General features: G+C 35.7%; 3 protein-coding genes across 10 annotated transcripts; all 3 read left to right on the top strand.

Moving 5' to 3' along the window:
* Positions 1-342: 342 nt before the first annotated feature.
* LOC111920311 (uncharacterized) lies at positions 343-4,842 on the top strand. Of its 8 annotated transcripts, XR_006189271.2 has the most exons (11): positions 343-639; positions 1,062-1,150; positions 1,248-1,400; positions 1,667-1,811; positions 1,995-2,235; positions 2,379-2,570; positions 2,742-3,004; positions 3,391-3,535; positions 3,634-3,740; positions 3,890-3,920; positions 4,102-4,842. XR_006189271.2 is itself a non-coding variant. In XM_042900221.2 (6 exons), the coding sequence occupies exons 3-6, from the start codon at positions 1,633-1,635 to the stop codon at positions 2,847-2,849; spliced, it is 720 nt and encodes a 239-aa protein (XP_042756155.1). In that variant the 5' UTR covers positions 350-639; positions 1,062-1,150; positions 1,248-1,632; the 3' UTR covers positions 2,850-3,005. The 8 variants fall into 8 exon arrangements, 1 of the variants encoding a protein (XP_042756155.1); XR_006189267.2 differs by having other exon boundaries at positions 3,634-3,920; XR_006189273.2 differs by lacking the exon at positions 3,890-3,920 and having other exon boundaries at positions 344-639; positions 4,417-4,842.
* A 17-nt stretch (positions 4,843-4,859) lies between these two features.
* LOC111920310 (probable leucine-rich repeat receptor-like protein kinase At2g33170) lies at positions 4,860-5,608 on the top strand. Its single transcript, XM_023915888.1, has 2 exons — positions 4,860-5,065; positions 5,122-5,608. The coding sequence occupies exons 1-2, from the start codon at positions 4,860-4,862 to the stop codon at positions 5,606-5,608; spliced, it is 693 nt and encodes a 230-aa protein (XP_023771656.1).
* Positions 5,609-5,632: 24 nt separating this feature from the next.
* On the top strand, positions 5,633-6,982 carry LOC111920309 (MDIS1-interacting receptor like kinase 2-like). The gene is made up of 3 exons (XM_023915887.1): positions 5,633-6,181; positions 6,284-6,557; positions 6,690-6,982. Exons 1-3 carry the CDS (start codon positions 5,633-5,635, stop codon positions 6,980-6,982), a joined length of 1,116 nt encoding a protein of 371 aa, XP_023771655.1.
* The last annotated feature ends 18,212 nt before the right edge of the window (positions 6,983-25,194 follow it).

Raw genomic sequence — 25,194 nt, 5'->3', positions numbered from 1 at the left:
GTTTGGACCATAAAATGGTCAAATGGAATGAACAGATTACATTCAAATGATTTTTCTTTAAAATTTTTGTTTTATTTTCTGTATTAAACATAATGAAAGCTTGTTATAACCAAAGGTCATAAACAAAATAACTTTTCCAATTTAATTAGAATAAGAAATTTTAGATTATTATTGTAAAAAGGATGAATCTTTTGTAGTTTATATTTTACAGTGTACTCTATAGATTATTTTTAAATACAATTAATGAACTTTTATTCCATGTCGAGTACAAGGGAAGAAAATACCATGAGGCAATTAAATTCAATAGGATATTTTTATGAGTAAAAATACTTGAAATAAAAAATTAAATAAGTTCATTTGATTAAGCCCCGCAGCAGAATTCATTCTTTGAGACGCTTTCTCCCTTTGAGACGCTTCCGGCATATGACCAAACAAATTCATTGCCATTTTCGCTCTATTACTTAGAGTTGTTTATACGAAACCTTAGCCTTCGGTCGACGACGCCTCCGCCTCTGGCCAACGACGCCTCCGCCTTCGGTTGACGACGCCTCCACCTCCGGTCTCCAGTCGACGAGACTGACGAAGTCTCCTACTCCGGCCTACAGCCGCTTCTGCCTCCTTCTTTCACGTTGTTTACAGGTACGCTCGGACTTTGGGTGTAGTTGATTTATTCGTTGATTAATGTTGTGTTTATGACAATGTCTTCTCTGTGTACGAAATATTACTTCATATTTCTGGTTGATAACCCTAGAAAGCATCATCGACTCTGTTTTGAACTTCATCTGCTGTTGCTCCAAAAAGAAAAAATTGTCCTCTCCAACTTCCTTCCTGATTTCAACATTAGCCCCATCTAATGTTCCTATAATCAGGCATCCATTGAGTGCAGATTTCATATTAAGAATATTTCAAAACCACTCAATGATCACACATCCTCCTCTATAACTATTCGATTTCACATTATAATTTTGTTAAAGTTCACATTTATTGCTTAATTATATAGAAACCAATATTTAGAAAAGCAAGATTTTTCATCAAATGTTGACCAAGATATATGCTTGTAGCTGTGAGAGCTGCAGTATCAGCATTTCGTAGGGAAGAAGAATCACAAGTTCACCATTCATCTAAAAGAAGAAGAGAGAGATCAGATCAGGTTTGTCCATTTTTCTTTATGGAACTCCATGTTAAAGAGGTAATTTGGTAATTTAGTTTTAGACATAATAGTAGTAACATGTATTGTATGGAATCAGGACAGGGTTAATTATGATGATTCAATGTTCATGGAGACACCACGAGGCAAAGGTCTTCAATTCCCATTTTTTGTTGCTGATCGTGTTATTATAAAGTCCAATATCTCTCATTAGCTAAGGTTTCTGATACTTCATCATCACAGCAAACTTCAAGTAAGATAACACCCAATTGGCTCTAAACCCATGTGGCATCTTTAAATGTATCATGTTTCAAATGTATGTGTGTGTGTTCTAAAGATAATTGTGTAGCAAGTTTTGCATATGTGACTGATTCAATTTCACTTCAAGTGCCTTTAGCTGTGGGGTATCGATTATTATTTCATCATCTTCTCATTAGTTAGATTAAGTCATAATCTTTAACATATCTTTACCCTCATTATTTTCTATGATCATTTTTATGCTCATTTTCTTATCAACAGGTCTGAGGTTATACATTGGAAATTTACCATCACATATGGATGAGGTACTAGTGCAAACAACCAAGAGCAGGAGGATCCGTATGGTAGAAAGAAAAACCAGAAAAAGAAGTGTTGATAAACCCAAAACGAAACATCTTGAAGCAAGGTATACATATTAACAAACATTATTTGAGTTAATATATGAATCAAGAGTACATAAAGCATTGAATTTGTTTTGAAAAGAGCATAAACTTACCTTGGGCATCTTTAATTTTATATAAAATTCTGGTTTTTTTTTTGGTGTTCGAGACTCTTAGAATTAATTATACGAGTGTTTATGCTTTTGTAGGCATACAATGGACAGTAAAGAAAAGAAAAAGAGAAGTGTGACATTGATCAGAGATCATTCCAAAGAATATCTATCAAATTTAACAGTTGAGTTTGATCAATTCGATAGAGCTATTGGACCTAACCGCTTTAAGTTCACCAGTTATCATGGAGTGACTACGAGGAAGATGATTTCTATCCTTATAGATAGTTGGGATTTAGTGGATCAATGTGACAAGGATCAATTGTGGTTGAACATAAAGGTAAAACTCATTTCAACACACTTTTGATATCATTTAATAGTAGCAATCACAATTTCCTGCCATGTTATTCTCTTCTATCATACAAGTTGTATCATATCATTTACCTAATAATTGTTATCTTCATTTTTTATTTAAAAAAGCAGAATTATTGGCATATACGAGATGATAATCATAAAGCACAAGTACTTAGAGATTGCAACACGCAATGGAAGGCCTACAAGTCGGCGCTTCTTAAGTTGTGGGAAAAAGGTGTCAATCCAGTAAAAGAATACCCGTACCTTGACAAAGCAATGTGGAAAAAGTTTATTGTTCTAAAATCCACGGAAGAATTTGAGGTCTGTTTGAGTTTATAATATTATTATGTTTTACTATTTCTATTTGGACAATTCATTTGTAAAGGAATTAAGAAGAAAAGGTTTCCTTTATTAAATCGGGTATGAAATTATCACATTTTTTATTCCCTTGTGAAATGATTTTGTTTGTGTTGTGATTCAAATCATCCCCAGGTTGAACATCATCAATTCCAATTGAGAATCTACCGAGCACTGCATCAAAATAATCTCATCATACATTTTCACCAAACATCTATTCAGAGCTCACAACTTCTCCTATAGCAGCAGCCTCACTTGGGAAGGTGTATAAGGGTAGATTAAAGGAAAATGGGGATTTGGTTGCTGTTAAGGTACAAAGGCCTTATGTACTTGAAATAGTAACTGTTGATTTATTCATCATAAGGAACTTAGGATTGGCTCTTCGACGTTTTCCTCAGGTAATATTTGTCAAAATTCAGTTCCACATAACATGCATTGTTTTTCTTGATTATCTGAGGCTAGAAAACAAGTGGTTAATGTTATTTGTAAATTAGTAAACTCTTTCTATCTGTTTTTCATATCTTCTTTGCATGACATGATTTCTCCTTAATGTCTCTTCAGATATCATTCTTTCAGAAAAATATTCAAGTAACTGATTCACAAATACAAGATATAATCATATAATATCAACTTTCTTTATGTGAGTAAATGAGTAAATGACCATTTTACCCTTCTGTAAATAAAAAAGAAAAGTGAATAGAGAAAAAGATTTCTAGATCCCAAATTCAATTCATCTTCTGTGTAATCTTCAATCACATTGATCCTTTTGAAATTTTCTGTCCAGGACCAAAAGATTCAGAGACTATTCCAATCTCATACGTATATAATCGTTTTAGTGCAATCAACAATTGTCCGATTGGGAGTGTGGTTACTACGTTATGAACTGGATGCATGAGTTTGTACTTTTTCGACAACATGGATTTCCGAATGTAAGTATATTGTTAGATATTTTTTTTGCATTTTTGTTTATTGTACTAAAGGCTCACCTTTGTTAAATAACAAATTTTTTATCTTAATTTGTTTGTAGAACATTTGGAAGGACAAAAAACCATTTTCTAGTGAGGAATTGGACGAACGAATTAAAACATGGCTGAGAACTTTTGGAGATAAAGTGAAGTCTTTTTCAAGTTAACGGTTAGTTGTTCTATATACATTGTTATAATTGGTTATGTTTTTCAAAAAACCATTTTCTAGTGAGGAATTGGACGAAAGTTTTTTTTATGGAAAATGAGATATATAAAAGTAGGATGCTATATTTTGTGTTTTATTGTGGAAGTTTGCAGATTTCAAGTTAGGGAGGTTGTTGTTATGGAGGTACACAAACATCCCTTGTATTTCATGTTGTATTTGCTCATATTTTTTTATGTTGTGGAGAAGTTTTCACCCTTGCATTGCTATAGATGAAGTTGTTAATGGCATGAATGTCCAATAATTTGAGTTTTCTTCATTAAAAGTTATTTGAGATTTTGAATCCTAAGTTTTCTTGTTTTTGTAGGCATACACTGAATTAGCCACAAAGGGTAAATAGAGGTCAGAGGTGTGACATTAATAAATTTAAGAATGTTTTTATGTTTAATGAACTAGGTATACAACTTTTAGATTGTATAGACTGTAGTCTGAATTCTGAAAGAATATTAATGTTTTTATGTTTAATGAACTAAATGGTTATTGTAATTTTTTTCTGTTTCTTAAAATGAAAACATGATCAATGATGTCCCACTTCTTATGATTGGAATGGAATCATATAGTAGGTTTGTATTTTATAGAGATTGATCAATTGGTTACAATTCACATGGTAAAAGCTTTGCAGAAATTAAAGAGTTTGTTTCAGTTGGAATAGTTGGAATGGTGATCCATGTGTTCCGCAGCATCCATGGAGTGGAATTGGCTGATTAATAAGGCTGGAATGCAAAGCCAGAATGGGCTGGAAAGGCTGCTTGAAAGGCTGGAATAAGGCTGGAATGCAAAGCATCAAGTACGGTTGTTTATTGGTGTATTAGATGTGTATATATGACGTATTAGATGATACTTGAGACATCAAGTACGGTTGTTTTGGTGTATTAGAAGTTTATATATGGCGTACTAGATGATTGTATGGGATGGTATAGGATACATATAATACGGTTAAATAGCCGTACTTTATTATGCATGTAATCTAATACACCCCTCTACTAGTACGCCTGCTATGTACGTACTATATTCATAATTTCAACCGTACTCTATTAACCTTTTTCTAGTAGTGCACTTCTCGACATGGTTCTTGTTCCCGAAGCAAATTTGAAGTCTCTCACTGTAGTAAGTAACAATCAACTTAGTGGTTCTATTCCTTTATCTCTAGCAAACCTGAGTAACCTACAGCTTCTGTACCTAGATGTGAATAAATTATCTGGTCCAATTCCTACTGGACTTGGGAATTTGAACTCTCTTACTGATCTTGACGCTAGCCAGAATAAGGTGCTGTTTGTTTTGGAAGTGGTTATATGTCTTTTGTCTTTTTCCAAGTTTATGGAAGAAGACATGCACTTGCAAAACGTCTCCCAGCCAAAAGGGAAAAGTGTTCAAAAAGTACTTTTATAGAAAAACAAACGAGGCCTAAGCTTAGTGGCAGCATACCATCAGAGTTAAAAAATTCAACTCAATTAAGGAGGCTTGATCTTTCTTCCAATCAGTTGGTAGGTGAAATCCCTGTGGAATATGGGAAGATGAAAAGTATGCTGAATTTGTACTTGTCTAATAACCAACTTTCAGGCACTATACCTCTGGAGCTTGCATCATTCCATGAACTCCTTGTACTAGATCTATCAACAAACAGATTGAATGGGTTGATACCCAGAAGTATTGGTCAATGGGCACAAATCAATTACCTGAATCTTAGTAATAAGAAGCTCAGTGGAAAAATCCTGTCCGAGATTGGTAAATTAGTTCATCTTGAGAAACTTGATTTATCTCGGAATTTGTTCACAAAAGAGATACCATCTGAAGTTCAAACTTTACAAACTTAGCAGAAATCGGATCTTTCCCACAATATGCTATCTGGTTCTATTCCTAATGCTTTTACAAATTTGCATTATGGAATTGATATTGACCTGTCTTACAATGAGCTCACAGGTCCGGTTCCACCGAGCCCCAACTTGTTGAATGCGTCCATACAAGGCAATCCATGTTTGTGTGGAAATGTTACGGGAGTGAAACTTTGTACAAGTCAAATTAAGAAGAAGAAAAACCATCCCTTTCGTCACAAGCTCATCCTTGTAATTATGCTCCCCCTTATAGGGGTAGTTTTACTTGGTTTATTCACGTATGGATTCATTGCTTATCGACAACAATGGAAAAAGTCTCCACGTAAACCATTGGAAGAAGAAAGTGGTGATTATTTCCATATTACAAGTTTTGATGGTAAAGTAGTGTATGATGATATCTTGAAGGCAACAAATGATTTCAGTGAAGCGTACTGTATAGGGACAGGAGGATACGGTATTGTTTACAAGGCAAAGCTACAACCTGACAATGTGGTTGCTGTCAAGAGACTTCATTCATCATCCGAGAATGTTGATCATAGTGGTTTCCTTAATGAGGTACGGGCATTAACGAACATAAGGCACCGAAACATAGTGAAACTCTATGGATATTGCTCCCATCCCCGTCACTCATTTTTGATTTATGAATACCTTGAAAAGGGAAGCCTTGGATCAATCTTAAGAAGCGATGTCTTGGCAAAAGAATTGGATTTGTTGAAAAGAGTAAATATTGTAAAGGGCGTTGCTAATGGTTTGGCTTATATGCATCACGATTGCACACCTCCTATAATTCATAGAGACATTTCCATATCCAACATCCTTCTCGATTCTGATTATGAGGCATGCATTTCTGATTTTGGGACATCCAAGCTTTTAAAGCTAGACTCATCAAACTGGACTGCAGTAGCAGGAACCTATGGTTATATCGTTCCAGGTAACAAAATCTTGTAATTGTAGTTCTACATCTTCTTAAGTTTCATGATGTACATAAATATGTATCTACGTTAGAATCATGTGAGGTTGATATAGCTTTTTTGTTTTTTTTCTTATGTTTCTTTGGATGTAGAGCTTTCTTATACGATGGTGGGAAATGAGAAATGTGATGTGTATAGCTTTGGAGTTGTTGCACTAGAAGTGGTCATGGGAAAGCATCCTGGAGAACTCATAACATCTTTATTAACATTATCAGATGATCATCTGGTGTTAGCAAATGTGGAAGACAGTCGGATACCGCCTCCCTCATCCCAAGTTGAGAAACAAGTTATGTCAGTATTGAGAGTCTCAAGAGCATGTTTGAACTCCAATCCTCTTGAAAGACCAACGAAGCACCAAGTTTCAAATCTGTTGATGAAGGCCTAATATAGTGTACTTTCAATGTTCTTTATTTTTCTGTAGTTTCCTAGGATTCACCCTATGATATTTATGAAATTAGATGCCTTCTTTTTAAGATACTACAGATATGTTTTCTTATATCCGCATTTAAATGCTTTCTTGTTAAGATACTTGTTAGATACTACTACCGATATGTTTTCTTGCATCAGCATTTAAATGGCTTCTTGTTAAGATACTACTGATACGTTTTCTTATATCAGCATTTATATTCCTTCTTGTTAAGATACTCTGGATATGTTTTCTTATGTCATTACGTAGTAGATAAATAAGTCTATGAAAATTGCAATCCTTCTAGAAATTTAGCTACACAAGTTTCTCTTGTAGTATAGCAACGGATTTGCATTAGCTATCTTTTCAGGTGAAATTTAGCAACTTTTTCCATCACTTGGATTTCCAATACATGTAAAAAGTAGCAAAATAACATTGGTAAATTAATTTTATACAACAAAAAAATATTATTCATTTTATGTCAAATAAATACAAATTCAAATACATATTTCAATAGGGTTTTGCAAAACGTATACAGAAGGTTTAAATTACAATTCCTCTTCACTCTTGATACAAGCTTCTTATGAATTACATGTTGAAGAATCTTAACACTAACATAAGAAGACCGTATTGTATTACTGTATATAAAAAAAAATAGAACGTTTAAGTGTTTAACTACTGTATGTTCTTTAACCTGATAATATGGATTCTCGACTCTGCTGCTTTCCCTTGCTGTGATTTTATTTTCAGTTTATGTGGTTGAGTGTTACTAATTCATATATTATATGTATTATCAACACAAATTTTTTTTAAGAATGTTGTAGTGTTACATATTCAGTTAAATCTTCTGTATCTTGTAATAACCCAAGCCAATCATACGGTAATTTTTTCCCCATGACCTAATCTTACACTCTAGGTTGTCCATTTCGTATCTGCCTATAAAAAAGGAAGATGAAAATTAGCCAAATGAAAATTTTATCACAACACGCATATTGATGATCTAATACAGGGAAAATAACAGAGTTTCAAGCATGAAAGAGACTTTAAATCCCTTAAGTACATTATGCATGTGGTTGATAAAGCAATGAGAAAGGCTTATTTCTATGAAAATCAAACACTGGCAAATGTTATGTTCTCAGTTTATACAAAAGAGTTGAAACAATTTGCAATTGACCTAAACACGAAAATAGCAATCTGGTGAGACTTTGGCAAAACAACTAAAGTAAATATTTGAGTACAAGGCTGAAATAAGAAAGCCGATACATTTGATTTGGGATTAATGTAACTAATCTAAAAAGGATATTTGTAGAAAATTCTCATGATTTTGAGAAAATTACCGATTAAGTTTCAAACTTTTTTTTATATATAAAAACCCAAGAAACTAACAAATTTCTTTATTTCAGCCTCTTTTGACATGTTCATGTCATCGGACCACATCGTCAATTTTTCCAAAATAATGAGACATTTTTATAAATTTTCTAAAAATTTGCATATAATGTATAACAGTATTTTTATGTATTCATATGTATTTTTAAGTATTTTTACATATTTATAAGTTTCTTTAAAGTTTTTTTTTTTCATTTTTTATATATATTTTTACGTATTTTATGTATTTCAAATGTATAAACGTATTTTTTACGTATTTATATAAAATTCCAAGTATTTCTATGTACTTTTATGTATTTTGGTATATTTTTCATGTAATTATCTACTTTTTAAAGTTTTTTATATAATTTTTTACAAATCTTTATGTATATTAAATATATAAACGTGGTTTTTATAAATTTATATGTATTTTTTTAAGTATTGTTAAGTATTTTGGTATTTTTTTACGTATTTATGAATTTTTTACTTAATGTTATTATTGGATGACAATTCTCATTTCATACCGAAAACATACAATACAAGGTAATATATAGAGTATAAACAGGCTGTTGGGCCGATTACAATAAAACTAATATTGGGCTAATATACATACGTATACAATATACACTAACATCCCCCCGCAGTTTGATCGGGAGGGAAATGACAGACGTTTAAACCGGAGCGAAAATCTGTGAATAAGCTGGTGGGTAGACCTTTGGTGAAGATATCGACATAATGGGTAGACCTTTGTTGAAGATATGGCCAAGAGCTACTTTGTCACGAACAAAGTGAATGTTGATTTCGATATGTTTCGTTCTTTGGTGTTGAACTGGTTTGATTGACATGTAAACCGCACTGACGTTGTCATAATATACAATGGTTGCTTGTGGCGTAGGACAATGAAGTTCAATAACAAGGTTCCGGAGCCAGGAGATTTCAACAATGGTGTTGGCAACACCACGGTATTCAGCCTCAGCTAGCGTTAGATCTGGAAATGGTGCCTTGTCTTTTGGAGGTCCAAGAAATGAGGTTGTCTCCAAGAAGTACACAGTATCCTGCAATGGAGCGTCTGGTTGCAGGACATCCCCCCAGTCCGCGTCAGAGTATGCAACAAGAGATGAAGTGGTGGAGACGTATAGTTGGAGCCCATAGTCAAGTGTTCCCCGCACATAGCGAAGAATCTGTTTGAGAGCGTTAAGATGGGGCTCGCGCGGATCATGCATGTATAAGCAAATTTGTTGAATTGCGAAAGCAATGTTTGGTGAAAGTGACATACTGAAGGGCACCTACTAGACTGCGAATTAAAGTGGGGTCAGTTACTGGTGTGCCGGATGCATCTAGTTTGTGGAGTGGTTTAGCCGGAGTCCGACATGGGTTACAATTTCTCATGTTGGCTTGATCTAAAATCTCACAGGCATACTTCTGTTGAGAGAGGAAAAGACCTGTGGAAGATCGGACAATAGAGATACGTAAAGAATAGTTAAGTGATCCAAGATCGGTCATGAAAAACTCACTGCTAAGTTTGGCAATAATTTACTGTAAGAGAGATGTAGAAGAAGATGTCAGTATGATGTCGTCAACATAAAGTAATAAATATGCGGTTGCACCAGCTGAGTGAAGAATGAATAATAACGGGTCCGACTGTGGTGAAAACCAATGGATGTGGCGTGATGGGCAAAATGGTTGTACCATGCACTAGGATCTTGCTTGAGACCATAAACAGATCTCTAAAGACGACATATGTGATCCGGAAACTGAGTATCTTTGAATCCCGGAGGTTGAAACATATATACGGTTTCCTGTAAGTGTCCATGAAGAAATGCATTCTTTACGTCAAGCTGATGAATCGGTCAGGAGACAGCAATGCTGAAAACTATGTGTATGATGGCCTATTTGACAACAGCTGAAAGTCTCATTGCTATTCGATGCCTTGTTGTTAACTGCGACCATTTGCTACAAGTCTTGCTTTGTAGCATGAGAGAGAGAGCCATCTGCATTAAATTTGTGGCGAAAAAGCCACATAGACCTTACAATATTAACCCCTTGGGTCTAGGGATAAGGATCCAAGTCCTGTTCGAGATAAGGGCATTGTACTTATCAAGCATAGCCTGACGCCAGTTAGGGTCCTTAATAGCATGTAGATGTTACAAGGGGACAGGAGAGAGAGAAGAGGTATGGAGATTTAACTTTTGAATGGGTTTGACGATACCATTACGGGTCGAGTGGTCATGGTAAGTGTACGTGTACGAGGGATATTGTTGTTATGATTTGAGGATTTAGTATAAGATGGCGGGTGCTCAGTTTGAGAAGTAGAGAGAGAGGAGTGAGGAGGTTCCAAGGGGGAGGGGAGGGAGTAGGGTCAGGTAAAGTGGTGCCAAACTAAAGAGCTTGTGGTAAAGAGAGCTTAAGGAGTTTGAGGGAGAACTGGGTAGAGCGGGTCATCACTGTCACATCAGATTAGGGGTAGACGAGTCCTGTAATCCTTGACAGTAAAACCAAAGTCATCAAATTCAATGGATCATTTATTTTGACGAGTGAATTTACGTACAAAAATTAGATTTTTGATGATTGAAGGTGTGATGAGGACATTGTTTAGATGAAGGGCACAATAGTTATTTTGTATAGGAAATAAGGTATGTTCGGTCGCAACTACAGGTATTTTGGTCCCGTCATCAGCAAGGATATTCTGATAAGTATTCTTATCAAGAAAGGATTGGAGTATACCTTGGTTTGCATGAACGTGGTCCATTGCACCCGTGTCCATAACCCATTCGCCCGGCTCTTGAAGTGACATGGGGCTAAATAATTATGGAAGAGCTGTGGGCTATTGTTCGGTCCTAAACTAGGCCCACGATGGAGTTACTGTAGCATTTGTGTGTTGGGATGGTGCAGGGGAAGTTGCAGCAAGATGGGCTTATGCAATAGGTAAGTGAGTCCGTGAAGGAAGTGGGCCAAGAAGGCCTGGCGTCTACTGTCGAGAGTTGGCAGCCCAGCAGGGAGCATTGATAGGGAAATTCTAATGAGTCCAAGGGGGCTGAGAAGAACCTGGTGGCGGTATGTATACCCAACCATACTGCTGTGGTGGTGGCAATGGTCAATTGTGGTTAGACCCTTGCTGGCGTCGTCTATTTTGGGAGGTCTGGTGATCTTGGTGGCGGTCCTAACGGCGGCTATTGTCGGTGGTAGTGTGTAGCAGCGATGGTGAAGAGGAGTTGTCAATATGAGCCGATGATTGAGGGGGTCGGTGGAGGAGAATCCTCTGTTCTTTAGAAAGCAAAATAGAGTGTGTATCTTCAAAGGATGGAAATGGGATACGATGGCAGATGATGCCAGTGACATTATCAAAGCGGGAAGACAACCCATTAATAGCATAAATAACAAGATTTTTATCAGGAACCTTTTCTTGGGGAGGTTACGAAGCTCGGTGTCAAGTTGGATTTCTCTTGAATCGTTATTGTCGCGGAAGAGACGTTCGATGGTGAGCCAAAATTGTCTAGCATAGGTGGCTCATTTCAGAATCATATTAAGAGTATTCTGTGAAAAGGTTGAGTAAATCCATCATTTAACAGCCGAATCAACTTTCTTCTGGTTGGGATCAGTGGGCTTTGGATTGGGATCATCATACATTTCATCAATGTGGTCGAGAGCATCATATGCTTCACAGTGAGTTGTGAATAGTTCACGCCACACATCATAATTTAGTCTTTCAAGATAAAGGTTAAGAGGAATGTGAGACTTGATGTTGTTGACACAAAAAACTTTGTGTATTGGTGATGTAGGTTCAGGCATGATGTTGACAACAGAAGGAGAAGCAAGATTTAGGGTTGAAGGGGATGGCCATGGCTTGTGGAAGGAGAGAATAAGAAAGCAGAAATTTTAGCAGAAAATCTCTGATACCATATTATTGGATGGCAATCAATCTGATTCTCATTCCATACCGAAAACATACAATACAAGGTAATATATAGAGTATATACAGGGTTGTTGGGCCGATTACAATAAAACTTATATTGGGCTAATATACACACGTATACAATATACACTAACAAATGTTTCATTGTGAGCAAACTATTAGACCTTGTAAAAAAATAAGCATCAGACTACTTTAAAACAAATATTTCTCAATCATTAGCAATCAAAGTCATTTTTGCAGATAAATTCTTCTATTTATTTTGAATTCAGTTTTTAGATAAACAAAATTTACGAATATCTTTGTTAACAACAAAGATATTCGTAAATTTTGTGCTTCTAAAACTGAATTCAAGTAAACAAGTAAGAATTTACCTACAAAAATTATGTGGTTTGGTAAGGATAATCATTGAAAAATGTTTGTTTTGAAGTACTCCGGTGCTTCTTTTTTTCCTTCTTTATAAAGTCTAATAGTTAGCTTACAAAAAAAGTTGAAGTAAAAATACATAAATAAATCAAAACAAATATACCAAAATACATAAAATACTTAAAAATACCAAAAAATATGTAAAAAATATATTAATACATTTAAAATACACAAAAAATATACAAAAAAAACTATATAAAAACATCATAAATACATGAAAAATATACCAAAATACAAAAAAAATATATATATTTAAAAATTCATATAAATACATAAAAAGAATACATTAATATATTTAAAATACAAAAAAAAAAAAAAAAAAACTAAAGAAAACTCTAGTAAAGTATTAACTTTTTAATTCAATTTATGAAAAAGTAGCAAACTAAATTTTGTTTACAGAAAAACGCAGAATATCCATTAAAACTTCGAAAAAACCATTTTTGTCCGGTTACATAGATTTAACCTATATCATGTCCTTTTTCTTTAGTTTGGTCACAATATTGAGTTTTTTTTTTTTTTTTTTTTTTGAAAATTACCCTACTTTTATCAAATAACCAAAATATTGAGAATTTTCTGAAAATTACCATGGAAGTAATGGAAATTCTTATAACAAATCATTTATAGACATAACAAATATTTTTTATTATAAAGAAAGAAAATGCATGTGTTGCTAATTTCTAGGAATATAATGGTGGACTAAGTACTCATCAATTGTTTGTTGACCACTTCAAACTCTCTATGTTCGTCCTATGGATCATTATGGATGTCATAGTGGTATGTACTTGTTAAGCCAAAAGTAATCAAATATGAAATTGGACAAACAGAAACATAGTTAAATCGAATTTATGTGTGTGTGTGTATATATATATATATATATATATATATATATATATATATATATATATATATATATCAAAGATTCACAAATTAGAATACATACTTGAATGTTGATGTTTACAACAGAAAATTGAAACTCAAAGGCTTGCAATTGTAGTGTCCTAAGATAGAAATTGCTCTGGTATGGGTCTGTCTTGAGGATACAACAAACAATTCAAGAATAGATCTTGAATATGTCAAAATTCTCTATGATCCTTTGATATGAGGAACGATTTTCGAGAGAATGTATGGTTTTGATTAGTCCTCAAATTCTGTCTGATTCCATGTATTTATAGCCTTCCAATTATGGTTGTAAACCACCAACCAATAACTACTCAAAACTGTCTGTAGTTAATCCTATATTTAATAGAATTTGTTTTTTACTAAATAAATTAAAATTAATTTTATATTTAAAAAAATATTATTTATTCAAGAAGTGCCCAAGAGCCCCAAGGCCCAAGTCTATATCGTTGACCATTAATATTTAATAAATCCAAGCCTACTAGTAGCCTAATGTGACTAGTTCAACACCGCAATCCAAACCCAAGATACTTAATTCATTAGTATGGGTCTGTCTTGAGGATACAACAAACAATTCAAGAACAGATCTTGAATATGTCAAAATTCACCATGATCCCTTTGATATGAAGAACGATTTTTGAGAGTAAGTGTATGGTTTTGATTAGTCCTCAAATTATGTCTGATTCCATGTATTTATAGCCTTCCAATTGTGGTTGTAAACCACCAACCAGTAACTACTCAAAACTGTCTGTATTTAATCCTATATTTAACAGAATTTGTTTTTTACTAAATAAATTAAAATTAATTTTAGATTTAAAAAAATATTATTTATACAAGAAGTGCCCAAGAGCCCCAAGGCCCCAGTCCCTATATTTGACCATTAACATTTAATAAATCCAAGCCTACTAGTAGCCTAATGTGACTAGTTCAACACCACAATCCAAACCCAAGATACTTAATTCATTACTTCATCCATTTGATTAAATAGGTGGGAAAAGTCTTATATATAGGGATAAGGTTTTCTCTTCTTCCTATGTGGCACAAGTCCCACATTCTACGATTTAGAATAAAGTTCCAACAATACCCCACATTTTCTATACAAACTTGATGAATACATGTGACAACCCGAAATTTTTATTTGTATAAACTCCGCAATTAAGCAATCCAAAAATTAGCCAATTTATTTTAAAACATTTTTGGTCGGATTTAATCCCGTTGGAATATTTTAAATAATATTCGTCAAGTGAACCAAAAATAAGGAAGTATAAATTTAGAGTTGTCGTGTTTAATGTAAGTCGCAAAACTCCAAAAATTTGGATTTACGGGAGAAAACTCGGAGTTTACGACTGCAAACCCCCGAGAGTATAAATATGACACTTAGTCATTTTCTCTCATTTTTCCAACTTCCACCTCAAGAACACTCAAGAAATCCTCTCATGTATCATATTTCTTTTCCGTCAAATCCGCCAAAACGTAAGTGTTTCTTGCCTAGATTCGTTCATATAACACTTAATCTAGTGTTTTTACATCACTTCATCAATGGATTTTTGATTTTTTCTTAGATCTTCAAGTGTTCTTCAAGAACACCAAGAGCACACACTAGTGTTCTTGGCCAAAAACGATCATCCAAGCTCCTATAACGTAAGTACACTTGCCCTAGCTTCTTGTGTGCTTAGTATGAACATGTTTACACTCGAAAATCATCATTTCCCCATGTTCATATGAGTTTACGGTTTGGGGAGGCCTCCTAAAACCGTAAACACCTCCAAAGGGTGTTTAAGTGCCCTTAACACCTTCCTATGCTCGTATAAGTGACTAGAACCTTGCATGCATGAGTTAGAACCACCAAAAAGCAAGAGAAATGGACAAACATGAGTTTACGGCCATAAACCCATGTGGTTACGACCGTAAACACCCAAGGGAGTGGTCCAAGGACCGTAAACTTCATAAAGTGTTCATTTTGAGCCCTAGTCACTTCCATAGCCTTTGATTCGAGTCTAGCATAATTCCTTGAGTGAGATAAGACGTTTAAATACCCCATGGGACCACTACCATGAGCTTACGGTCGTAAAATCATGGGGTTTATGGTCCAAAAACCGTAAACACCCCTAAGGGCCATCATTTGAAGAGTAAACTCCAATGTGAGTCCATACACTCTTCATATGCAACCCTTGTTACTCCTAACACTTGCAGCAAAGTGTTTTCACGTATTAGGACATCCTTACTTGCTTGATTAGTTATTAAATGACTAATTTGATACTTAAATGTATCATTACATGTTAAATAGGATTTGCGTGTGTGGTGAAGTCCTCACTTGACACTTAGCGTCCTATACCGTCCGTTCATCCGGATCACCCACGTCAGGTGAGTTCATACCCCTGAATCAACCTTTTAAATGTTTTTAAAAATGATTTTATGGGGGGGGGGGGGGGGAAATACAAGTTAAACTGTAGAGTTATTATATCAATCACATGTGATTAATAACTATATAGCAAAATAGGTTTTTGCTTGTTAAGCTGCTTTATTCAGCTAAAGGTTTTTGACTCTCGTTTTCAAATCTCGTTTAAGGCACGAATATCTCTTTTAGATTATTAAAGATTTTCCAAAGGTTTTCAAAGCTTGTTTTATAAAATGACATCAAGTCATAAATTCTTATTGATAAATTTTCCAAAGGTTTTACCAAAAGTTCTTTTATGCTTGTATATTGTAAAGTGCATGCCTTTATATGTGTAGTTGTATAAGCAATGTTTGAAGGACTTAGGAAGACTAACTTTGCTTAAATTCTTTTTCCTTGTTTGGATGTGGTTTAGAGTATCGGTTATCCATCCGAAGGCCATCTAAATATTGGTTATATATCATGTATACATATGTAGTCATAAAAGTTCTCTCAGCCAGCTCATCTCCATTGGGTAGCAAATGCATCCTTCCATTATTCATATGTCTAGAACACCAATAACTATTATAGGAATAGTTAGGAGATTCTATTTACTCTCTCACACACACACACACACTCTCTCTCTCACTCTCTCACTCTCTTTCTCACCCTCACTCTCTCGGTATCTCTCTCTCTCTCTCTAGTACGAAGAATTACTCAGGAGTCAGTTCATTCATGAGTCTATACTATTATTATAATACTTTAAATAGAACGTGACACACTATTTCCCAATACGATGCTTCATAGCGCCATCACTGTGTAACCAGAGTCTCCTGGAGGGAGAGCGGACATCATATGTATAGATCTATACGGGACGGACACTCCCGCATCCTGACTGCTAGCTAAAGTCTGAGCCGGTAAGGCCCATGGGTGACATAATGTTACTAACTCTACCCGTGACTTGGAGGGTCATCTAGGATTCGATCGTCAATCAGCATGGTTACACACGAGTTCACATAAAAATCTTTTATTCCCCTTTAGACTGAGCCAAGCGTATTGATCATTCGATACCCTCCTAGAGTCTATGTTTTATTCACCTTTAGACTGAGCCAGGCGTATTGTTCATTCGATACCCTCTTGGAGTCTATGTTTTATCCACTTTTAGACTGATCCAGGCGTATATTCATTCGATACCCTCCTGGAGTCTATGTTTCATTTACTTTAGCTAGCAGTATTTACTACTGAAGTATAATATTATTTTCACCTAATATTTTTACTTGTGGATTTCTCACCATTCCTTTTAACCAAAAACTATACTTTCATAATGATAGTATTTTGGGGAAATTACTCCTTAAAACATAAAACCGTCGGGTCTTGGTAGAAGACTGCTTTTGATTGAGATACTCCTTGGTTTAAACGTAGAACGATTGGGTCTTGGTAGAAGACTGCTTTTAATTAGAAAATGTAGGATTTTCTGGAAAGAATTCTGACACTCTGTAGATTCTAAACCACCATCTTTCATGAGTTTATTTTGAATAAAAACATGTATTTACACCAATGTCATTAAATACTTATGAACTCACCAGCATTTAAAAATGTTGATACTCGCTTTCAAAATAACTTGTATTCTCAGGTCATCGATAGACAGGTACACTCCGGGAGCTTTTGCGAAGACATCCTTATACCGAGCTACACTTTATGTTATCCTCTATATTTACTTTGATATTATTGTTAAATGTAACCTATGTATATTATTACTCTTAATGCAATATTATTGTACTTTGATTACTATACTACATATGTTGTGATACTTGACATGACGTCCTCCACCCCAGATCGTTTCCGCCGTTCCGGTTTTGCGGTGTGACAATACCCCACATTTGAATCGAATATAAGTGAACATTGATATTCAAATAAGGGATGTAAGATATGACATGCATCTGAATAGGTGTTGTAAAACTTGAACCTTTCATTGTGAGTACTACTTGGATCTACTTTGTGCGTAGTGAACTAGATTCTTAAACTAACCACTTTATGTAGTAGAATCAAAACAAGAGGTATCACACATATCATATATAAGCATCGTTCATTTCTTACCATTGTGTTCATTTCTGTCGTGAACAATCTGTTCTTCATGATACGTTTAGAGAGCTTAGCTATATCAGCTCCCAAAGATGTGATCTCACATCCATCTCACATAAGTAATGCTAATCTGGAATAATCTGTACTATTCCAAAATAAAAGCTATCAACATTATTAAGAATAAAGAATTCATCCCTATATCATCAACGAAAAACATAAAATGAATATCATAGGATTGAGCATACATTTGTGTTAGTTCTTCTTTGAGTCCTATTGAACCTATACCATAGGATCACCAATGTTGCTAGGTTAGGTTTTCGCCAAGTGGTGACTCATTGTGTTGGCTTTAATTCTATTCCCCTTGATGTGAAGAAAACTTGCTCTCTACTAAGGCCTTTTGTCTAGGGATTAGCTATATTTTCCTTTGACTATATGTAAATACTGGAAACGATTCCATTCTTCTGCAAGTCTCTTATTGTAATGTGGTTACGCCTGATGGATCTTGACTTTCCATTGAATATCTAACTTTGTGCTCTAGTGAGAGCTGCCATGCTGTCCCAATGTATGCCAATGGCAGTAACGGGTTGAGGCCACATAGGAATACCTTCTAGGAAGCTTTTAAGCCATTCAACTTCTTCAGTAGTTTTGTCTAAAGAAACAAACTCTGCTTCCATTGTAGAATGAGTATTTACAGTTTTCTTAGATGATTTCAAGGAATAGCAGCTCCACCAATAGTGAACACATATCCACTTGTGGATTTTGACTCAGAAGTTAGGATCTCCCCCAGTATATAACCTTAACGTGTTATCTACTGAATCTAAGGTGTTATAGACGAATTTTCTCAAAATATGTAAGGTAAACAGGTTATCCTAAGGAGGGATTTCCCCGACATGATCTAAGATCCTCGTATTTAAGGATCCCCACAGCAAGGATCCTCATTATCAAGGATCGTCGTCCTTATGAATCCTCATCATTAAGAATCACCCTCTTTATGATCCTCGTCGATAATAAGGAGCCTTATTATCAACAGTGAACCAAAGTCCTCTCTTAAGTTGAAATTTGTCCTCAGTAAATTTCAAGATTGAAAGACTTGTGGAAAAACTTTAAGGCAATCAGGTTCCATCCATCCTTATTTTCGATAAACTCTAAAAGGTTTAAGGATCTTGAACTTTCTAGGACCCAAAGCAAAAATCGTTTGATTATCAAAATTCAAATGATTAATTTATCTTGGAGTCGTTTGTAGGAACCAAGTTTTCCGGGATCCTGATTATTTAAAGATCCTAATATCCTAACAGTCATGCAGAAATCAAGAGAGATGTATGAAAAGAAAACACAACCATTGCATGCAAAAAGGGTTGCATATCAACCCAACCAAAAGGTTAATTGTCTTACATCACTTACAAAAAAAAAACTGTTTAAACCAATTTTTTGCAGGCCTAGACCTTAGTATCGTCATCATCGCCGTGTCCTTCTTCTCCCATGCTCTAGTCAACAACAACATAGAATCCTGATTGGCAACAGCAGGCTTATCAATCAGTTTGGCCAACGCCTCGCGTCATCCATCCACGTCCCAGGAACTTGCATTTTATAGATCCTCTGCCAGCTTAATCTTAGCCTCTAGGATAACTATCGCAACACTTCGTCTTTGCATCAACAATCACCTCCTCGAGATCCGCGAGATGCTCTTCCTTCTTTTCATATTTCTATTTGCGCAATAGTTCCACCCTCCGGAGAAGATCCTCATTAGTAGCCCTCCACATTTTCTCTTGCTCTTTTAGAACGAACTCGGATTTCTCAACACAAGTCCTAAGATCATTGACGGATTGAGAAACATGAGCAGAGACCTGAAAGAAACGCAGAAATCAGTGGAAAGAATAATCAATGTAAGTGATGCTTGTACATAGGATACATACCGCCTGGGAAAGTGAGAACAACTTTCAGAGGGCATCCTTGATGCCAAGGTTCTCTAGGTTGAAATCTGTAGCCATAGAAGTTTTCCGCTTACGGGATCCTGATGACTTAACAATAAGGTTAATGTGAGATCTTTTGGGAGGAGGAAAAATGATACGTTTTCCTGTTTAGCCTTGAGTGAACTGCTAGTCATATCATCCTCAAGATCTGCAAAACCAAAACAAGCTTTGGACTAAGTAGTCTTAGAACCTGCCAAAGATCTCTGTTAAGTAAGGTTCCTCTAAAAAAATATATCCAAGAAAAATAATATTACCAATGGCCATAAAAGCAGTAGTGGCAGAACCCTCTTGAAGACTGGAATATTCAAGCTTGAACGACCTCTCAACTACAGGAAGTGTGAGAAATTTAGAAATCTTTTCCTCAGAGCACCAGCGATATGAATAATCTCCTTGTAACATCCTGACTCCCAGGTATAAGAATTTTATCTAAAAAGGACAATTTGACTTGGAACTTGTCGAGTTTATGGCCTCAACTCGACGAGTAGGAACCTCTCTACTCGATGAGTTGTTTGGAAAAACCCGATGAGTTGGAATTGGAATATGAAACCCTAATTTACTGGGGTTTGCACCCTATTTAAAGGCTCATTAGCCATCCCCTGCCTCTCTTATCGTCCCCTTTGACCTTAGAAAACCCTAATCATGTATTACTCCTCATTTTGTGTGTATAAAGACTTGGAAGGTGTTTTTAGTGAAAGAAATTTGAAGACTCACGAGATTGGATCAAGGAGAAGCTTGTAAATCCTGCATCTACTTTATCTTGGCATCATTTTGAAGGTAACAAGTCGTTACCTTGACCATTTTCTACCTAGATCTATTCATCCATGAGTTTAAGGCCATTTCAAGCTTATCCTTGAAGCATTTATGATTTTGAGCACGATTTGAAGTTGTAACTTCATATCTGGACTTCTCTTGACCCCCTTGAGCATAAAGTTCTTGACTTTGGCAAGCTTTAACCCTTCTACATAACCTAAACCTCTTCCTTAGCTTGGTTTTAGCATTTAAGGCTTTTCATGCACGTAAAGTTTGCAACTTTACGTGGTAACTATGCTCTAGGAAGCTATATCTAGAGTTTGGAGCCTTAGTTCAGCTTAAAAGCGTTTGGATGAGAAACGGATTGCATGAACTCGACGAGTTGGATAGCCAACTCGACGAGTTGAGGTGGGCTTTCCCATTTTTTGGATTCTGCATGAACTCGACGAGTTAATGAGGTAACTCGATGAGTGGTTAGGATTTTTCCCGACCCTATAGAGGTTGCATGGACTCGACGAGTTGGATAGCCAACTCGGAGAGTTGGCTCGGGTTTTTGCGACTTTCTGAGTTCTGAAGGAACTCGATGAGTCTATAAGCTGCACTCGACGAGTTGGGTCAACATGGACTGTTGACCTTGACCGATAACTTTGATTGACCAAGGGGTGACCAAGTTTGACTTTTGAGGGTATTTTGGTAATTTGGATCTTGATGGTATTGGTTGTAGGCGGTTGAGTTCGCAAGTGTGATTTGGGAGTTGATCTTTTGTAGTTCAGTTCGACAGTGAGCACTCCTCACTATATCAACAGGGTCTAAGGCACCAAGTCCGACCCTTTGGATTATTATCCTAGTTATATGATGTTGTTATGCTATTATGATCTTTTAGATCAGTATCTTGGTTGATAGGATGATCCTATTCTTAGTGATCTGTATAATATGTGCCTGTTTGTTGATTGTTTAAGTGTTATGCGTATGTCGACATATGTGTGTATGGTTGGGTTGAGGCTGTCCTGATTTGAGCTGAAGGCCAACGGATCTAGGGCGGTTTAGATAGACTGAAGGCCTTGTGAGGCGGACCAGTCAGAACGAAGGCCCAGCGAGCAGTCCGGATACATTTATGAGTTTGCATAGTATTTGATATGATATTGATCTGGTTGGTATGGTGTTGGTATTTTGGGGGTAACTCACTAAGCCTTCGAGCATACACTTATGAGTTTTGTTTCAGGTACTTCTGATGATTGAGGGAAGGCGAAGGCGTGACCATAGACTTCCTCATGTCTTGTGTTTTTGATTTCTAGGATACACTGATATGAAACTATTTTTAAAACACTTTGTAATAATTAATGGTTTTGAATTGTTTGAAAAGTTCTAAATTTTTTGTTAATTTTCATGGATGTTACACTCTTCAAATCTGAACGCTGCATCAAAACAAACAACATAAGGGAAGTAAATTTCAAGATCCTCGATATGTAAATTTATTTCCTACCCTTTTTAATCCATGTTTTTGGCAGAGAATCCCCCTCGGGAATCGAGCCACGTCTCACGAAGAAATATTTTTCTTTCCAAGCGTCATCATTTTGTTTAGATTTCAGAATGAGGTGGGATTTGTTTGTCTGAACTCTTAACAGGAAACGAGAAGAAGCAAAAGAAGAAAGATCATAGACAAAGGCAAAATCAGGTAATCCAATGTCCATATTGTTGGACTAATTCAGGCGGTCGATCCAAAAGAGGATCCTCCAAACCACAAGCATAGTTTGGATATAGGATATTTGGGTACACAGAAAGAAATCACGAAAAATACCAGTAAAAGGATAAGTTAAACATAGAGTGAATGGGTATTCAGGAAAACAAACCCACGTTGGAGACACAAAATCAGGTTGAACGATAGCCTCAAAAGGACGAAAAACCACATCAGAAGGAAAAGCCCCGATGGCTTTCAACGATTCCATGTCTTCATTGTCGAAAGAGCAAACCTCGTCATAGGTTAAGATTGTTTGATCACTAAAATCATTCTCAGAGGGAATAACAACGCCAGCTCGAGAGCGACTAGTTTTCTTAGTCATGACGAAGAAAATCGAAACAACGGAAGAACAAATAAAAAGAAAAAGGATTACCTTCACAAAGAGATGATAGCGACTTGGGAGAGTAAAAAGAGGAGTTACCGGAAACCCTCATTTATCGCCAGGAAAAGATAACAGAGATGATTTGACCATTTCTCGATTATCTCGATAAAGATAAGACCTATCCATTAAGGATTAATTTTAAATTCCTCTTTTTAAATTAAGTTATTCCTTTAGTATTTACGAAACTAACTCCTATATTTTCAGGAATACCTTGGGGCAATTGTTAGGGCTAGGATCCTTACAGTATTTAGGATCCTCAAATATCCAGAATCCTCAGCTATCTCAGGATCCCGACTAATTACCGTTATTATATTTATTAATATTTATAACGGTCATGTTTTGTCCATAACTAACACGTGTGCAGAAATAGTCAAGGGAAAACCCATTATCAACGAAGAATCATCTCAACTATGCTAAAGAACCAGAATACTTGGTCAAGAACGTTCATAAAGCTGGTCAAATAGGATCCTGGAAATATCAGACATCTTGTTGGCTAGTTTAGACTATAAATTAACACTTGTATTCTGCACACACAACACTGTTCTCTAGTCTAAGCTTACTCTACAAAATTGTTTACTTATTCTTACTAAGAACTCTTTGTAATCATCATATTTATCAATCAAATCATCAAGGCAGGTGATCATTATCACCTCCCAATCTTTTATGTCAGAGATTCTAGTAAGGATCAAGGGATTTCCTTGTAAACCATCTTGTCACTTTCTTTTATCATTCGCCATTACACTAATTTGAACATCACAGCTTCTCATTCAAATTGGTTGATTAATACTTGTGTAATTTTTGACCAAAACATCAACGATATGTCCAGATGATATCAATAGTAAGACATAAACTGGAATGCAACTACTTAGAAGCCCCGTCACCAAGCTGACAAACTATGCCACATGTACCAATACAATGAAACAACAAGCAAAGAAAATGTGTCAGCAGATGCTAAGTGAGTCAACCTGAAGTACAATGTTAGGAAAACACCAATATATTATCATCAGATACATCACGTGCATCACATACATCACATACAACACACATATCATATACATCACATACATCGCATGTTCATCACTAGAATATCATTAGGGTCTACCGTTATTATTTACCTTTTAATAATAGACAAATATTAATTATTCCTAACCTAGCCCTGTGTCGATCACTAACCCGCAAGGTAGACAACCCAAACATGTGTTCATGACTAACCCATAAGGTAGACACCCCATATGTAGGTCCATCACTAACCTGAAGGCAAAGCATGTTCACTACTATGTGAACGGCCCAACCCTTCTGATAGCTTCATTTTATTTACTTATTTTTATAGTTTTTTTAGTACATTCCATTCGCATTTTAGTTAATTTTCATGCATATTTTCCCTTTTGTTATTTTTATGACCATTTCGGGGTACTTTCTAGTTTCTTGAGCATTATTGCAGATTTTCTTAGAGACTAGCTGAGCGGGACTCTTGGGAGGCGATTGGACTTGAAGAGCAATGGGGATATCATGCTTGATGGCTTTGGAGGTGATTCATGGAGTGGACTTGTCAATTGCTTGAAGGCTTGGAAGAATTGAGCTTTAAATTTGAAAGACGTGGGAGAATTCTTGAGTGTGCAAGATCAATATTTGGGACTTTGCGGAAGTTTTGAGTGATGTGGAAAGACAAATTGGGCTTTAATTGAAGAAATATTGAAGAAAAATGGGCTAGAAGCTGATTGGACTCGAACTGGGCCAATGGATTAGCTGTGGGGGCCCAAGAATTGAAGAAGCCCAAAATACCCGTCAGAGCCCGCGACCCGCGTAAGATTCCCCGCGGCCCGCGTGGATTCCTGACAAGGGCAATTTCGGGATTTTGCTAAGAGCTCTATATTGGGAAGGTGGGTGTGCCTCTTTAGCCTAATCTTGAAGGTCCGAGTTTGATTGGTTCTCTCTGGAGTTTGGAGTGCTTTTGAAGACCAAGAACACCTCAAGAACATCTTGATTTCACCTCTTGATTATTGTAAAATGTTTGGTACAATTTCCTCTAACTTTGTTTCTTTGAGTTTAGTCATGCTTGGCTAAACTAATCTTGGTTGACTTTTTGTTGAATCCTTTGAACTTTTGTTGAATGTTGAAGAATCCATGAACTTGTTCTTAAATCTTTATGGAAATGTTTTGTGTTTTATCATATTATCACTACTAGTATGTTTTTATTCATGAGTTTAAATGTGTTTGTGGTGATTAGTTGGCTAATTTCTTGATTAAGTAAATGATCCTCAAATTAGCAAGCAACAAATGATTTTTGTGTTGTTTTT

The sequence above is a fragment of the Lactuca sativa genome, chromosome 3 (assembly GCF_002870075.4).
Source record: "Lactuca sativa cultivar Salinas chromosome 3, Lsat_Salinas_v11, whole genome shotgun sequence".
In the NCBI taxonomy this organism is placed as follows: Eukaryota; Viridiplantae; Streptophyta; class Magnoliopsida; order Asterales; family Asteraceae; genus Lactuca; species Lactuca sativa.
The sequence above is the reverse complement of the archived record's forward strand: the minus strand, read 5'-3'. Positions and strand labels throughout refer to the sequence as shown.

Excerpts from the sequence above, each read along its gene's own strand:
- LOC111920310 (XM_023915888.1), top strand. The coding sequence starts at position 4,860 with ATGGTTCTTGTTCCCGAAGCAAATTTGAAGTCTCTCACTGTAGTAAGT. Across the intron at positions 5,066-5,121 it reads GCTAGCCAGAATAAGGTGCT|ACATGCACTTGCAAAACGTC; the intron begins GTTTGTTTTGGA and ends TTATGGAAGAAG.
- LOC111920309 (XM_023915887.1), top strand. The coding sequence starts at position 5,633 with ATGCTATCTGGTTCTATTCCTAATGCTTTTACAAATTTGCATTATGGA. Across the intron at positions 6,182-6,283 it reads ATAGTGGTTTCCTTAATGAG|GGAAGCCTTGGATCAATCTT; the intron begins GTACGGGCATTA and ends TACCTTGAAAAG. Across the intron at positions 6,558-6,689 it reads CTATGGTTATATCGTTCCAG|AGCTTTCTTATACGATGGTG; the intron begins GTAACAAAATCT and ends CTTTGGATGTAG.
- LOC111920311 (XM_042900221.2), top strand. The coding sequence starts at position 1,633 with ATGATCATTTTTATGCTCATTTTCTTATCAACAGGTCTGAGGTTATAC. Across the intron at positions 2,236-2,378 it reads AATTGTGGTTGAACATAAAG|AATTATTGGCATATACGAGA; the intron begins GTAAAACTCATT and ends TTAAAAAAGCAG. Across the intron at positions 2,571-2,741 it reads AATCCACGGAAGAATTTGAG|GTTGAACATCATCAATTCCA; the intron begins GTCTGTTTGAGT and ends AATCATCCCCAG.